Here is a 15,342-nt window from a genome sequence, read left to right on the forward strand (position 1 = left end):
AACTCGCAGAGAGCGATGCCTGCATTTCGTCCGTGTGATGGATGCGTGACAGATCCAGGTGGCAAAGGGATTGTGCCCTCTGAGGACAACCTTGCAGACAGACAAAGAGCAGGCTGGGAGCCCTGGCTCAGGGCTATGCAGACACGAGGCCCGTTGAGGACAAGATTTCGGCTCTTCTGCCAGCCCTCCTCGATGCTGCACACAAATCACTTCTGCATGCCTTTGTTCGGTGCAGACCTGCCCTTGGGGTTGATGCAGCTCATACCAGAGTGAAAGCACACGGCTATAGCTAGCCTGAGCTTTGCCAATACAAAAAAAATGTTGGCAGGGGAAAAGGGAGGGGAGTGTGAACCCGTAGATGACACTACATAAAAACTTCTTCTTGGCGTGCACCTGCCAAGTTTCGTAAGTATCGAGTTTCATTAGTTAGGTGATTGTGTCTGAATCGGTGGTGGGGTGGCAGCTGTCCAGATTCCTTCCAGGAGAGGTTTCCTTGCCATTGAACAGATAGGGGGTGAAGTGTTGGTGCAGAAGGAAAAGTTGGGCAGCTTCTGTTTGTGATGTGGGTGAGAGATTTATTATTTTTTAACTAACAGGATGTTGCTGGCGCAGGCCTTACTGGAAATTATTTGACCATTTATTTATTTTTAGTTTCTTGCATTACAGGTATATTCTCTCAAATGTGTCCATAAAGGACATATTTCTAAAAGTATCATATGATACATGAGTAGTACGTGTCTTCTCTGCCTTTTTTTTTTTTTAAAAAAAAAAAAAAGGGCAAAAAAAAAAGATGATTTGCAGTGCAAAATCACTTGACAGATCAGCAGTAACCTCTCTGATGCAGGCTATTGAGGGAGAGGATGTGAGAAGCAGGATGTGTATCTGTTCTGTTGCAGGCCATTACAACTAGTTTACTACTAGTTGTATTCTGACAGCATGCATCCAGGAGTTTAGAGGAGATTTGAGATGGTAGTTCCCTATCCAAACATTGTTTTTCCTGCCTTCGTCTCCTATGTTTACTATCAGCCATCCTCAAAGGCTGCATTTTGACTGCCAGCTGGTCTGATTTGGTCTGAAAATGCAGCTCATCCCTTCCTACAGCACCTCTGGTTTCTAGCCCTCCGTCTGGCCTGTTTTGTGGTTTCTGTTTTTTCTTTGCTTGTTTCTCATTTGCTTCGTGGCTCTTTGTCAGTGGTCTCCATTTTGGCCTAGTACCAGACTTTGTGCTTCTCTCTTGAGTAAATTTATTTTACTCTGTTACGTAAGCAAGATGCCACTTGTAAATTATTCTTTATACATCTCCGCTTGCTTTTGTGTCTTAGACCTCCTACAGTAGCAACAGGGTCTTAGTTTGCAAATCTTTTTAGTGCTTTTGGGTAGAAAATATTTGCAGTCATTCAGGTTTATAGAGGAGGTTCAACCTGGAACCAGTCATAACTGTGCGGAGTGCTGTAGGCCTGAAGAAGAGAGTGGCGGGCACTGTCAGATCATTTGGGATGGTGTCAGCTCGCTGGAGCTGGCTGGCCCTGTAGTCTGAAGGAAGGAGGGTGACAGTTTTACTACAACAGTGAAAATGGGATGTCCGTGCTCCCAAGAGCTTTTATGTGACAGAACAGCTGAAACAGTCTGATGTCTCTGGTACTGTTGGGGCTGGCTTGTGGACGCCTGAGTTAATCTTCAGAGTGCTTCTCTCCGTCCAAACTGGTCAATGTGCTCGTTATTACATGTATTCAGTTCTGGGTTGAGTTGATTCAGAATAAGGAAGGTCTTGTGGATGAAGAACTGGTAGAAGACTAGCTCATCCTGTTTGAATTCCTACTTTGTCCTGCATTTATTTTCCTGTGTAAACAAGGCCGTGCAGCCTGTCGGCTTTTTGCCCAGGATCCAGAAGAGGAAAAGTATGTTGGTCTATGGGCTGCAATCTGGGGAGTGATTCACTGAATGTTTTCTTTTATCTTGTCTCTCTTATTTAATTTCGTTTAGATTTAAATGCTTTAAATCTGAAGAAGAGAGAGAGAAATCTTTCCTGCATGGGGCCCAGTTCCTGTCCTTCCCCCAGACTCTGTCACGCTCCATGTGACGCTGCTCTCTGTATCTCACTTCTTTCTGGTATTTGTTCTTAATAACTTTGAAGTGAAAGTCATCTTCTTTCTCATTTGTTGTGAAATGTTACCGTAAAAAGTTCATCCACATGTTTTGTGGGATGTCAGCACAACAGGAGCCCAGCGATTTCTTCTGTTCCTGCTTGCCAGGTCTACACCAGTGATTTCCAGTGGCACCAGTGGAGTTGCCCACTTTGCACCACTGTAACTGGGAGAAGAACTGGACATGCTTCTTTCCTCCTTCCTGCAACAAGGATTTATGATAGCTGGGTTATACATTATTTATGGAGCACAAAGAGTGCTCCTGGAACCCTGAGAAAGAGGAAGAAATTGGCTTCTGTGCAACGAGTTTATTATCTAGGTCATTCGCAGACTGAGGCATCTCACATTAATATATTCAATGACAATTTATTCTGTAAGGCAGCTTGCTGCTAAGCCTCGAAGAAAATGTAATCATGTGAGGAAAATGTTCCTGTGTGGTCCAAATCTATGGTGGGATTTCTTGTCAAAGTTGGTACATGCTCTTTTATACAAAATCTACAGCGGTGTCAAATGTGTAGGGTGTTCAGCCATCTCCTAACAGGGCTTTGTAGGAGTGTTGCTGATTATCATCATTTTGCAAGATTGAGCCCTAAACTTAGCACTTCGTTATCTGTTTACTTCATAACAGTAAAAAGTCGAAAGGGGAGCTTTGAGCACCTGCAAGAATTGCTCCCACAAGACTGGCTTGTGAGAGGGGGTCACTCACAGGACACTGCCTGTCGGGCCATTGCCAGCCCTTCCCTTTCTTAGAAGTTTCATCCTCTTGTTTCTGGAGGGGATTCACGATGTGGCAGCTTACAAACCTGCAGGAAGAAAAATGCTGTTTTATTAAGTCTTCTTAATGAAGTGAGATGTAATTGTGGTGGTTTAGTAGCTACGGTACAAGCAACTGAGCTGTGCTTTGTTTGGAGTAGAGCAAAAATGGGTAGAAACCCACCTAGGCTAGGGTAAGCTGTCTTCCCTTATGAAAATAACCCCATCAGTTCTTAATGATAGTAACTGATTCTGATCACATTTTCAAATAATAAGCTAAAGTAACATTTATCCTGTCTTGCCAGTAAAGGTAACAGAAAGTTTTCTCCCATCTTCTTGAATCTGTGAAGGAATGTGCTTCACCTTCCTTTGTAAGCTCGCACTAAACAATTTCTGGAGTGAGCCTGGAGAAGTGTCATGTTCGTAGTGCTCACCATGCTGGTCAGCCCAGCCAGCAGGGCCCTGTCCTCTCCCTTTGAAAGACAAAAGGGTGTAGGGAAGACAAAAGAAGGAGTAAAGCATCAAAAATCCAGGGTATAATGCATATATAGAAAGGCTTTCAGCACCTTGTAGACAAAATACATTCTTGCATTAGCTAAGGATGAAACATTTGGGTGAATGCTTACAAAGTCATCCAGTTTAGGAATGGGTTTCGTGTTCAGCCATGATGGAGCCCTTTTTCAGCAGACTCGTGACTTTGTGGCAGCTGGCACAGGGCAGATGGAAGAGGATGCCCAGCAGATTTGTCCCCTTGTGCCGCACGGGCAGCCCCTGTGCCGCAGGAGAGGTGGAGAGCTTCCTGCTCGTGGCTCTGCTTCTCACCTACCCATTTCACAGCCCAGTGTGATGAAGAAAACATCAGTCAAAGCAGAGTGAGTTGACGTAATGGGCTGAGAAGTGTGGTTTTGGGGACGTGTGAAGGCAGCGTCCATTCTGCTGCCCATGCAGGGCAGTCCTAACGTCCGGAAGGAAAGGGGGGCTGGGGACAGTTATCTCCTTCTGATCAAAGGCTGGTATCGAGATGGCTTTTCCCTTTATTTCGTGTCTACTGAAGAGCTTGACTGATGATTTGTCAGTTCGTAATCAATCCTATGTTCTTCCCGGCATTTAGCTACTGCTGTTGGACATACACAATATCAGAATATATAACCCTCTCCTCTGCTGTTTGCCATTTAACGCATGCTGAAAGCCATGCCTTTTAGCTTGTCTTGGGTGGGCAGTTGCTGCACCTTTGCAGAAAAAAAAAGGTGTTAACTCTGGTGGTGTAGAAGTGCCTGTAAACATGTGCGTGGTGAGAGGCAGATAGGACGTGGCATGTACTCCTTTCAGTGCTCACTTAGCGCTGTGCCTACCAGAAATCCCTCTGGTTGTGTTCCCTACGGTTGTGGCTCTGCTGGGTAAAAGTCTGAGGGTTAAGAACTTTAGAACTTCAGAATTTTAGAAGAACCTTAGAACTGAGAACTAAATCTCCATTTGTAATCATCGGGTGATTCATTTTAGAATTACTCTTCTGATTTTTGTCAAGAATAAAATTTCAGGGTTTGGGTGGTTTTCTTTAAAGAGAGGGAATGATCCTTCAAGTCGTCACATTTTAGCTTATATGGAAGTGATCTCAGAAGGTGTCTGACACTTCCTTCCAAGTGTGTCATTTCCCTTTCCGTAGAGAAGAGTCTGCTCATGATTAATACAAGGCCAGTGGGTTTATTTCTATATATAAATAAGCTTACCGCAAATATTCGCCTCAGAAATGGGTATGCAGTATTCATTGTTTTTTAAGCAATATCACTTCCCATTTTCATAACATCTTGTAAGTGCCTGTTTCTGTTCTGGATGTGAAAATTCGGTGAGAGAAAGTTTCCTGAGGTTTGCTGGTTTTAAACAACCTTTGGAGCCCCTGTGCTCGACTCCTGGGAGGTTGTTCAGAAAAAATCTTCTTGACCTCAGAAAAGGTCCTCAGCGTTTTTCCAACGTAAGTTTCGTGGTTCAGTTCCTAGTTTGGCTAAGCAGCCTCCTTGTATTAATAGTTCTGGGCATATAAAATCTTACTTGCAAAGAAATCTGTTTTCTTTCAATTATTTCAGCCACACAACAATAGTCTCTATCTGTGCCTCATAGTTTCATTGACTATCCACGATAAGAGCAGGACTTTTTTTTTTAATATATATATCTCTCCAGTAAATAGGTAGTTGCCAAAATCTATACATCTATAGTATTTTTTATTCCATCTCTTGAAATATAGTAAGCAACTGTTTCCACAGGAACAGTGCTCTTTACAATAGACAGTGTTGTGGCTGCTCCGAAGCCACAGGCAGAAGGTGTAGGTGTCTGAAGGGCACCAGATCTTTCCATCTATCACTATGAATTTTCCAGTGGGTCATTACTTGTTCAGACTTTGTATCTCCCTATCCAAACCACTGTAGTGCTTCGTATTACTGTGTGGTAATGTCACAGACATTTCAAGGGCTGCAAGAGGAATCCTCAGAGTCATACGAAGCCGAAACTCACGGTGCAGCCACAGCAAGGTCTACTCAGCAGCTCCAGTTCAGCTGGTTAAGGATTTCCCCACTAAGGATCTAACTCTTCACTTCTGTAATCTTATCTATGGCTCTTTTAATACCATGCACATTAGCTGGATAGCTTTAGGTAGTTTATCCCCTTTCTTAGGGGATTTCATCTGCAATGGTTCACTTCGCTGGATGTGCGGCACTTATTAGGACTGTATCTCTTTCATTTTCTTCCCCCACAAGGTCATTACCAGGCGTGCCACTTGTACAGAGGCGAGGAACTGTTTGACTGGCTTCCTAGCTTTATATTACAGGGCTTGGTAAGCCTTAAAGAAGGCAAGTTGTTTGGTTTTATTTTAAAAAAAGATAAATGCTGTCTGGGGGATTTCTGTCCTCAGCTGGTGAAAGCTCTCTGGTTAAGGTTATAAAACCTTATATTGATGTGGCTTTTCCTGGAGTGAATAAAATTTTGCTTTGGGAATTAAGGTAGGGTGCCCCCTCCTCAGCAAGGGCTCTTTGTCAGTGGGAAGAGGAGCATAAGGTCCACATTAGCAGTGCCACCCAGGTAGGGAAGTACTTTTCTCCAGAGGGGAATTTATACTTTTAAAAGTATTAGCTAGTGGGCTGGAGTTAAAAGCATGTGTATTTGTAATAAAAAGCACATGCATCACTGGCTGTGCCATGGATAAAATGCCAGGCCTTCTGTTCACAAAGAAACTAAACATTTATTAAGGAGGGAACATGACAGCAAATGTCCTAAATAGGATGGCTTCATAACAGAGCCTGTCCTGTTTCTGGCTTACCTAGGTTTGCCGTGTGCTTGGACTCTCAGTGACCCCCATCAAAAGCTCAGTTTGGAGAGGAGAACATTTGTCTGCAGCTCTGCAGGTTGTGTTACATTCTCGGCAATGCTGAGCTTCAGATGGGAGCGTGGTCAGCACCGAGTTGTGTTTTTGATGGACACCTGAGCAAAACCACTACAAACTGTGTTCTGACCTTTTTCCTCTACGGACCCTTTCTGGGTTTCCCTTCCCCACTCCCTCTGTAATCTCCTTTAATCCAAGGCACATCTTGGTCACATTGCAAAATGCTTTCTCATCTCGAGACCATGCTTTAGAAAGGGAAAAAGAAATATTAATAAGGGGAAATACGTGACAACACGCTGTCGTTAGATGCTGACATGCTGCCTGTCAGCTCGCAGTTGCACGCGAAACCCAAAAGTGCATCCTCCTTCAGATGGAGGCAGATGGCTGGGTCAGCTGAACGGCGTTTCCCACAGTGATGCTGCACCTCGTCACCCACCCAGCGGCCTGCAGAAGGCTGGGGGCTGGTGCTTCTCAGCTCCTTCCTGTCTCAGCCCGGTTGCCGGAGTCACAGCTATGACTGTACGGTCACAAGTGCGTGCTGAGATCATCTCCCTCATGAGGTAGATGAGGAAAACTGTAATCACAGACTTGATGGGACTAAAAATTGCCTGGTCTTGAACAGTCTGTCTCTTACAGCAGTTGCTTGGCTTCAGGATTTTAATTCCTTTTTTTCCTAATTTGTTCTGTACAAATATACGAGCCGGTCCTTCGCTATGAAGAGCCTCATCTATGCACCCTTCTTTTAGCCACTCTTGTACAGAAATATGTTATTGTACCTCCCTGACCCCCCCCCCCCCCAGAAAAAAAAACCCTAAACCACTAAACAAACAGAAAAACAAACGCACAAAGAAAAACCACGATACAAACAGGGCACGAGCTAACTTGACAAAGCAAATGCTGGCAATGGCTTGTCCTGTCCGGGTGTTGCCAGCTGCGTTCTGGATCCCAACCTACATTCCTCGTGCTCCATGAGGACTTGCTGATGACTCCCAGCGCTGGATGTCGTGCGATTAGAGCGCAGGCACGAGCAGTAACATCTGGACACCAGGAGTGAGCATCATACCTTCAGGAATGCTGGGGGAGTGCATGCCTTGGCACTCCTTTTTTGTACCTTCAGAAATGTCTAATTGGTTATGTGGCCAAAAATTGCTACTGCTTTTACATGATGTTCTGGGATGTGTTGTACCCAAGGGGTGTTAAACGATCCCATGAGCAGTGGTAAAGAATGGGAGAGGAGTTAGCGTGCAGTCTAAACGACTTTTAACCTTCTCCTCCAGCTTTCCCTGTGCCCCGAGTAGATTCTCTCCTGTAAGACACCACCCATATTCGTTAGCTTGTTTTCATTTCTTCTCTCTCAAATCATTTTATTAATCAACTTGCAACATGGAATGTGAAAGGAGGTGTGGTGGATTAATATTAGCTGGATGTAAAAGCTAGTTCATAATTGTTTCAGTGTGAAGAAACTGCCAGATGAGGAGGGAGGAAGTCACTGAGATTAATTCAAAATTGGGAAAGAATGGTCAGAGCATAGGTGGCTGGGCTTTTCCGTGGTGTTGCAGCCCATACCAGGACCCAGGTTCCAAAAGCTGCTGGAACTAATCCCTCTTATTCATACCCTCACTAAGGATCCATAATGCAGTTAGGGCTCTGCGTGGGGATATCCATCACAGGATCTGTTCTAAAGACTGGCGTGCCGCTGAGACCTGATGTTGGAAACCATGCATTTTGTCAGAAGTATTACTGATAACTCGATTCTGCACGTAAGCTAATTCATTGCGATACTGACAGGGTGGTTTTTTATTTGTGCTGTTGTCCTTATTTTTTCGACCAGTAATGCACTTAGAGCAAGGCTTTGCAGTCACAGAAAAGAATGACGGCTTCTGATGCCGTGGGGAAAGGCAGCTTCTCGTTCACAAAATGAGCAGTTGGCTCTTGTTGCCGTCTGGACCTCTGAAGTCCAGACGCGCGTTGCTTGCATGGGTACTGCAGAGCCTTCCTTGCAGTTCTGCAAGCCCACGAGCCTGCTGTGCAGTGTGCGAGATCAGGCTTTGGGAGCCCACAGGAAGTTCCTGGCTCTGTTCCTGCAGTCCCCAGACATGGCTTTCCTTGTCTGTAACGGTGTAAGGTTTCCTGCAGCACCTCAAGGGGCTTTGAGGTCTTTGGGTGAAAAGGTGGAGAGTTATCTCGTGTGTGCAGCTCCTTTCCTCTCCCACCCTGCCTGTAGGAGGGCAGTGCCAGGGCTGCAGCAGGGGAATGGCAGCCTGAGCAGGAAGCTTCCCCGAGTGAAAGCAAGCAGGCAAGAACCTCTTCTGGTGCAGAGGTTCCCCACCATCCACCTTTGGGGTTTTAAGTGTTGCCAGTGTGGTCTTACAGCAGCTCTGGAAGTTGAGCCGAGGTGAGTGATGATCAGAACAGATAGCTGTTGGCTCTGCATTCAGCCGACACAACATTTGCCAGCCTGACAGTGGGGTATTGCAAGGCCTTCCACTAATACAGATCTCCTCCGAAATGCTTGCTGTCTGAGGGAAAGAGGGGGCAGGCACCTGCAAATCAAGCCCTTTGCAGAGATTTTTGGTTGATGTTTGAATCCCTGCATTGTGGAACCCCAGCTTCCTGCATTCAGGCTTTAGGCAGCGAGATAGTTATCTAATTGCACTCGAGGATCCTTTGAAGCTGCTGCTACTGGGCAAAAATGGGAAAGCAGCAGTGCACCAAAGTGAATTGTGTTTAGTAAGAAGATGCTCTAGAAATGGTGACACACACCTAACGGAGACTTGAACGAGAAGAATTTCACAGAAGTTCGAGACAATGCAATAAAATCTGTGAAGAACAAGAAAATATTTTCCAGCATTAAATACTGGAGAATAAAATAGGTATGTAAATGAGTAAGTACCTGGGAAGACAACTGCAAATGGATTCTTTGCAGAGTTTTGCAGCTGTTCTTAGGTGTCCACCATGCCTTGGGTTAGATTCATTAACAGGATATTGAAGGCTCCGTTCTCTGTTGTACAATCCATGGATTTCCCTCAAGTTACTGAGCACTTTCCTGCTGTAGCCATGTGGCTGGCAGTCCCGAGGTGACCAACGAGAACGCCTTGAACAGAGAACCTCAGACCATGATGCAGACTTTGCTGCTTAACTTAAAATAATGAATCATTCATAGGCCAGCTTAGATTTGTTAATAAGGTTAATTAAAACTGCAGGTGAGTGCAGTGCCTTGGAAGACTTCTCCTTGAGACCGAGAGCCCAGTCTTTTTGTTTATCCCCTTCTGTTTCCTTCTGGTGCCTCTTCTGCTTCTTTCCAGGCAAAACCCAAGTCTCTCTGTGGGCTGTCTGGTTCCTGGGCTCGCTGGGCTCACACACGCACACTCAGCTGCCATCTCCTTGTCAAGGGGCGCTCTGTCAGTGAGGAGCTGTGTCAGTGATGTTTGTATTTTGAGGAAACTCCGCTCACCGACTCGTTGCTGCAGCCCTTGGTCCGTTTCCAAATGGGAAGTGCCACCAACATGCCTGCTTGGCACCCGTCACTGATTTATTTCTCTATGACCGTGGGCAGCAAAACTGGCACAGCTTCCTGGGTTTTCTGCCAAATTATACTGAGTTAACAAAGATGATGGAAAATATGTTTGATCCTCTTCGGAACTTGGGGATAGAAAACAGTACTTGGTGCGTTGGGTACTCAGAGACCTAAACTTTGAGTTGTCATCATCATCCCTTTGCAAGTAATGTGTCTGGAGGACAACAGCTGACGTGGTGCCTCAGTGGCTCTGTGGCTATTGAAGGATTTTTACTTCATTGGTAATAATTTTGATTCCTTTGCTAAGCAACTGGCTGTTGAGGTCTATTGATTTGTTGTTACTGTTCATTGAGTGGAAATTGGAGGGGTTTTGTTTTTGTGTTTTGTTGTTGTTTGTGGTTTTTTTTTGGTCAAAGGTCCTAAGTCTTACCAAGAACAGAGATCTTATCCTACTTTCAGCCTATTTTACCTGCAATTGCATATAGTTGCTTGTAGGCAGATTTCCATACGTTGCATGTGTAAAGCCGATAGTCAGCAGTTACCAGGTGTGTTTATGGCCATACTTAGTGTAACTGAGTTTTCAAGCAGCTGAAATAAAGCCCTGTATTGCCACCCTTTAAGTTAGTGGTCCTGCATTGTTGTCAGCATCTTCCTTTTAGGAAATGAAAGTAATCTGTGTTTTCCCTCAGCCCTTTAAAAAAAAAAAAAAAAAGCTTTAGGAAGAGGGCAATAATAGTTGGGAGGAGGATCCAGTGATGGATGGATGTGGTGGCATTTGGTTTGGTATTACCAAGCAAGATCTATGTTTATTACTTCGTGCAGAAGAGCTAAGCCTCTGCTTGTACACATGTGTGATAGGGAAAGGCAAAATATGTCCTGCCTGTGTGATTTCTGTTTCATGTGGGCTACAGCCATGCAACCTGCGGGGGAAAGAGGCCCGGGGGTATCTTGTGGGCCCGCCTGGGGTGCTGCCTTCCTGCCGCCCTCCTCTAAGATCAGCTGGCTCATGAGGATGCTCGGGGCTGGCACAGAGCAACCCGTGCCCACCTCTGCTCACTTCCTAAGCCTTCCACATGCTCAGCTGACGGTCCCTAGGGCCATCGAGCTGCCGCTGGCCTGCCGGGTGTGGAAGCGGAGCAGGGTGGCCCTTGACTCGGTGTCTCCCCACTGCGCCCCTGGCTCCAAGCGGGCTTTGGGCCTCCTCGCTCCCCTCTGCTCCCCGCAGCTTCTCCAAAACGGGGAAGCCTTGGCCTTGTGGTGCTCGCCCGCTGGCTCTGTGTGGAAGCAGTGCAGCTCTCGGGCTCGCCCCCCTCACAACTCTGTGCCGGGGGGCAGGAAGCCGCTCGCCTTCGCCTGGCTGCGCCCCGGCAATCGTCTGTGGTGTGCTTGGGCTGCGCACCCCGCTTCCGAGGCAGCCGAGAGCGAGCTGGCAGCAGCAAGCAGACCACCTTCCTCCCGCAGGCCCGCTTCGGCAGGGTTGACAAAACACCCGCTGACTCGAGAACAAAGGCCTCGAGGTGGGAGTTTCAGCACCTGCGCCGCTGGTTGCGGGTAGATGTGCAGAGCTGTCCCACGCTTGGTCTGTGCCGGGCCCTCACAAATGGGGCCCTCGTGTTAGGGTCTGGTCATCTGCGCCACCTCCTCAGCCCACCTGCCATCCCCGGGATTTCTATCCCTGCGCTTATTTGGGAATTGGGGATGAGAGACCTCTTCTGTAGCACAATTCAGTCATATATACATGACTTTGCCAGATTATTTTCCCCAAGTTGCTTTGAGTTTGACTTAAATTTCTGAAAGAACGGGTGTTTGTTCAGAGAGAAGGTGTTGTTGGGGACAATACTTTGTCCTGGACAAGCTTCAGTACTATTGAACCCTCCCCATTCCTCCATCGGCCCACCGTATAACTCAGGAATATCTGAAATCCCTCCGGAGAGTAGCTGTTGTCTTCTTTAAAAGTGTAGGGAGAACAAAAATATAATTTAGTTCTTCAACCAATTGTCTGTCTCTCACTCTTAATTTTATATGAATGCTTTTTTTTCCAAAATATCATAAAAAGCACCCATCTGCAACCATTAATAAATCATTCATTAATGATCATAACTACTATAATTAATGAGAAATCCTTCATTGCCTTGTTTTAGAGGTAGGGCTTCTCAAAAGCAATATAAGGTGGTGTACCTCCGGTAGGAGCAGGCTTTGGCTCATGCCTCTGAAAATCTTTACTTTTTTCTTAAAGTTTGAAACTTCCTTTTTTGTCTATATTTTATTTGTAGCCCTCCAAGCAGGTTTTCTTGGCAGGAGCCTTCATGGGAAGGGATAAGTCGCCTTGCAGCCCTTCCTCTTCTGAGCAGATCTCCTGTTGAGATGGGGAATCTCGAGTGAAACCAGGCTAAAATTGATTAAAGAGTCCGGGATTAGCTAAGAGCGGTTAGTTATCCATGATTGTTCGTGGCTGGGACTCAGCTTATAATTATGCAGCCTGACTGAAAACAAAAGTAATATTTTAAACAGGTGTCCTGGAACAAAAAATTAGAATGACAATATTACAGTAATAGCTGGAATAACTGGTTGTAGGAGTTAGGAGCGAGACAAACTTTCCACCCATTTGTGGGTTTACCTCCAGAGCGTCCAACACACGGCAGCAGCAGTCACTGGGAGAGTTTCTTTTCCCCACTGAAACTTGGACAGTTGCAGTCACAGGAGGGGTGTAGAAGCCCAGGTTTCTGCCTGCCAGGGGCAGCGGGCAGCCCCCAGAGACCTGGTGTCAAAAGTAAATCCTGGTAGGAGCAGGGAGATGCTGCTGTCAGACAGCTTCAGATTCGCAGCTTGGGTAGGATGGGAGCTAGGGGCACTGCTTTGCACCAAGTGGTGTCACTTAAGGTCCCCTGTGCACACAGAAACTACCCGTGGGTGCCCTTGGCACCTGGGTGGAAACGAGTGCCCTAAGCACTTGGCGGCAGTGAGAAGACATTTGGCACCCCAGGCTTTTTAGGCACCCTGGTTTCCATCCTAACGCATGCGGTGCGTTTTTAGGAAACGTACCTTAATCTGCTGTCGGTCTGGAAATGTAAAATCCTCTTTCTATTAGAGAGCTCTAGGGATTTTTTGGAGGTGTTTCACTTGACGGGCAGGTATCTGTCAGGCTCAAAACATCCAAGAGGGCCTGATTAATCCCGATGTGTATTTGGCTGAGAAAGTTGCTACTCGACCCATCCAACCGAAGCATGCTCAGGTGGAGGTGCTATGTTATTAAAACGCAGAAAGAGCTGACATTCCAGAAGCATGACATGGTAGGAGCTTAAACAAGAAAAAAGAAAAGAAGTAACTAGAGGCATGTGAAAAAACAGCTTTGGACTAACCCAGACTCTTCCAGACTTTCAGCTTCACGACTGAACAGAGCCTTGGGAATTGCCTCTACAAATGACTGATTATATATGCAGTTCTGTTAATTAAATGTAAAAATTGTGTAGGAAGTCAAAAGATATAGCTACTTGTTTAATTAAGCTAATTAAGTCCCCAGGTAGCTTTTATATTTGCTTTATTCACTGCAAGTGTCTGGCTTGTTCTGTTTTTGAAGCCACGTCAGCACTGACATGGCTCAGAAAGAAGGTTGTACTTCTAGGATGCTGACTAACTGTGCCTGCGGGGAAGAAAGGACGGGGCAGCAATGGGAGAAAGGATGTTCTGGGCTCCAGGGTAAACGACTTGTCTTTTGTGTCTGATCCAAAGACAATAAAAAGAGCTCCATTGATTTCAGCGTACTTGAGCTCAGGCTTCCCAGCCTGGATTATCTGTTGTGAGGAGGGGACAAAAAATTTAAGTTTACAGGAATTACCGTTCGTGCCAGATGCAGTGTTGAAGATATCTTTTTATCCCGGGGGTCCATCTGACTCACATTTACGCAGCTCCCCATTTCAGAGAGGCTTGCAGGCAGGCAGCCACCCTTGGCGTTTGCCTCTTCCCATCCGCGGGGAGGTTTTTCGGAGAGGCATGCCAGGCTCTTTGCGAGGCTGACTGACTATACCTGCTCTTCGAGTTCAGCGGATGCTTCAGTTGGGTGTTGATACGTTGCCTGAGAGATTACCCTCCTTCTGAAATTGTTTTCCAAACCTCTTCCATTGATGAATCACGCACGACCAGTTTTTATGATGTGTGTGAAGGCATATGATTAACGAGTCCTGTTTTGGTCTCTCTGCATCTGTTCGCTCGTTTGCTACTGAACTAGCTTTTGTTTTTTTGTTTTAACACAGGTAGGGGAGAGGGGGAGTTAATAACACCTGCCTAGTTGTCTGGGGTGACGTTAATGCAGTTCTTTTGGGAGAAGGTGTGTATAAGATGATTGACTGGGGCCCCTCCTGTGGGAAACAGATCCCTCGCAGCTCCCTTTGAAGTCGCACGGAGCTGAGCGATCTGAGCAAGTTCAGGCATGGGCCACGGTGTAAGTGGTTTGAATTACTGAGAAAAGTCCTCGGCGGTCCTGTGCTGAGCCGTGCTGCCAAAGTGCTGCATTTCACAACGAGAGCTTAATGAAACCGTAGCTGAACTCATCGCTCCGTACCTGCTCGTTTCCAGCTCACTTGCCAGAATCCTCCAGCGCTTGTTTTCTCTTAGGTATGCCTGTAAAGTTCAACAGAAGTTAAAGTATAGGCTTAGCTCTTGGCCAAATTCCTGCTTTCTTACAGATATAAAGGGGGTTAGTGAGCTCGAACGGTCAATCGTACCCATGGTTTGAGTTACAGAGAAACGTGCCATCTTCCATTTGCTTGAACTAGAAGAGAGTGGTGATTAAAGGTTTCACGACTGATAAGCACGTACTCCTCTCCCAGTTAGCTAAAACTTTGCCAATTTACCTCTGAAAGAGCCAAAAAGTCCATGTTTTTCTTCCAGTTGTTCTCTGGGGATGAAAGCACCGGAGTGGGGACCATGATTACTGTTTACAGCTACGCGTGCCGATCTTACGCTGTTGCACCGTGTGGGCTGCTCGCTGCGCTGCACGCCACCGGTTTGGTTATTTGGGGATCAGCACCTTTGCAGCATTCTCAGTGCTCCACGTGCCAAAAATTTGTGCTTCTCCCAGCGTAGCAGGACTTCTCCCACTGCGGTGTATGTGCTGCTCTGATACTAGACCTTGCAGACAGTATGCTGTTTCCTAAAGGAAACCATCCTATACCAAATGGAAGCTTTTCTCTGTAGAAGCACCCTCTCTTTTAACATCATGTAGTGCTCTCTGAATATCACTGTCAAGTACATGCAGATGATCACATTCCCTTATCGCTTATCTCACATTTCATACGCAGCTCCTCCTTTGTGTCATATTTTCACACTGATGATTTTTTCTCTGAGCCTCTCCAGCATTGGCTTCACCGTTGACCCAAACTGACTGCACAGCCTGTTTTTGACTTTAATAATTCTGCCAAGAATAACACTGTGGCTCCTGCTTCTCTCTAAAAACACAGTTTTTGTCTTTAAGCAGCCACGGTTGATGCTGGGAGGAAAAGAAAGAAATGAGAAGCAAAGCTTGGTGGGTGCACAGTACGTGCGTTGCTGGATCCCATGAG

At 46.1% G+C, this 15,342-nt stretch overlaps 1 protein-coding gene across 3 annotated transcripts in view; it reads left to right on the plus strand.

Moving 5' to 3' along the window:
- The window catches only part of PRKCH (protein kinase C eta), a 116,560-nt gene that overhangs the window by 8,059 nt on the left and 93,159 nt on the right, over window positions 1–15,342 (plus strand). Inside the window, exon 1 of one of the 3 annotated variants that reach the window (XM_040560569.1) lies at window positions 7,971–8,027. The exons of the other annotated variants lie outside the window; for them this stretch is intronic. Coding sequence (XP_040416503.1) covers window positions 7,974–8,027 — 54 coding nt within the window. The 5' untranslated portion in view covers window positions 7,971–7,973. Of the gene's footprint in view, window positions 1–7,970; window positions 8,028–15,342 lie in introns of those variants that run through there. 3 annotated transcript variants of the gene reach the window in all.

This window comes from Cygnus olor, chromosome 5 (assembly GCF_009769625.2).
Source record: "Cygnus olor isolate bCygOlo1 chromosome 5, bCygOlo1.pri.v2, whole genome shotgun sequence".
NCBI classification, from domain to species: domain Eukaryota; kingdom Metazoa; phylum Chordata; class Aves; order Anseriformes; family Anatidae; genus Cygnus; species Cygnus olor.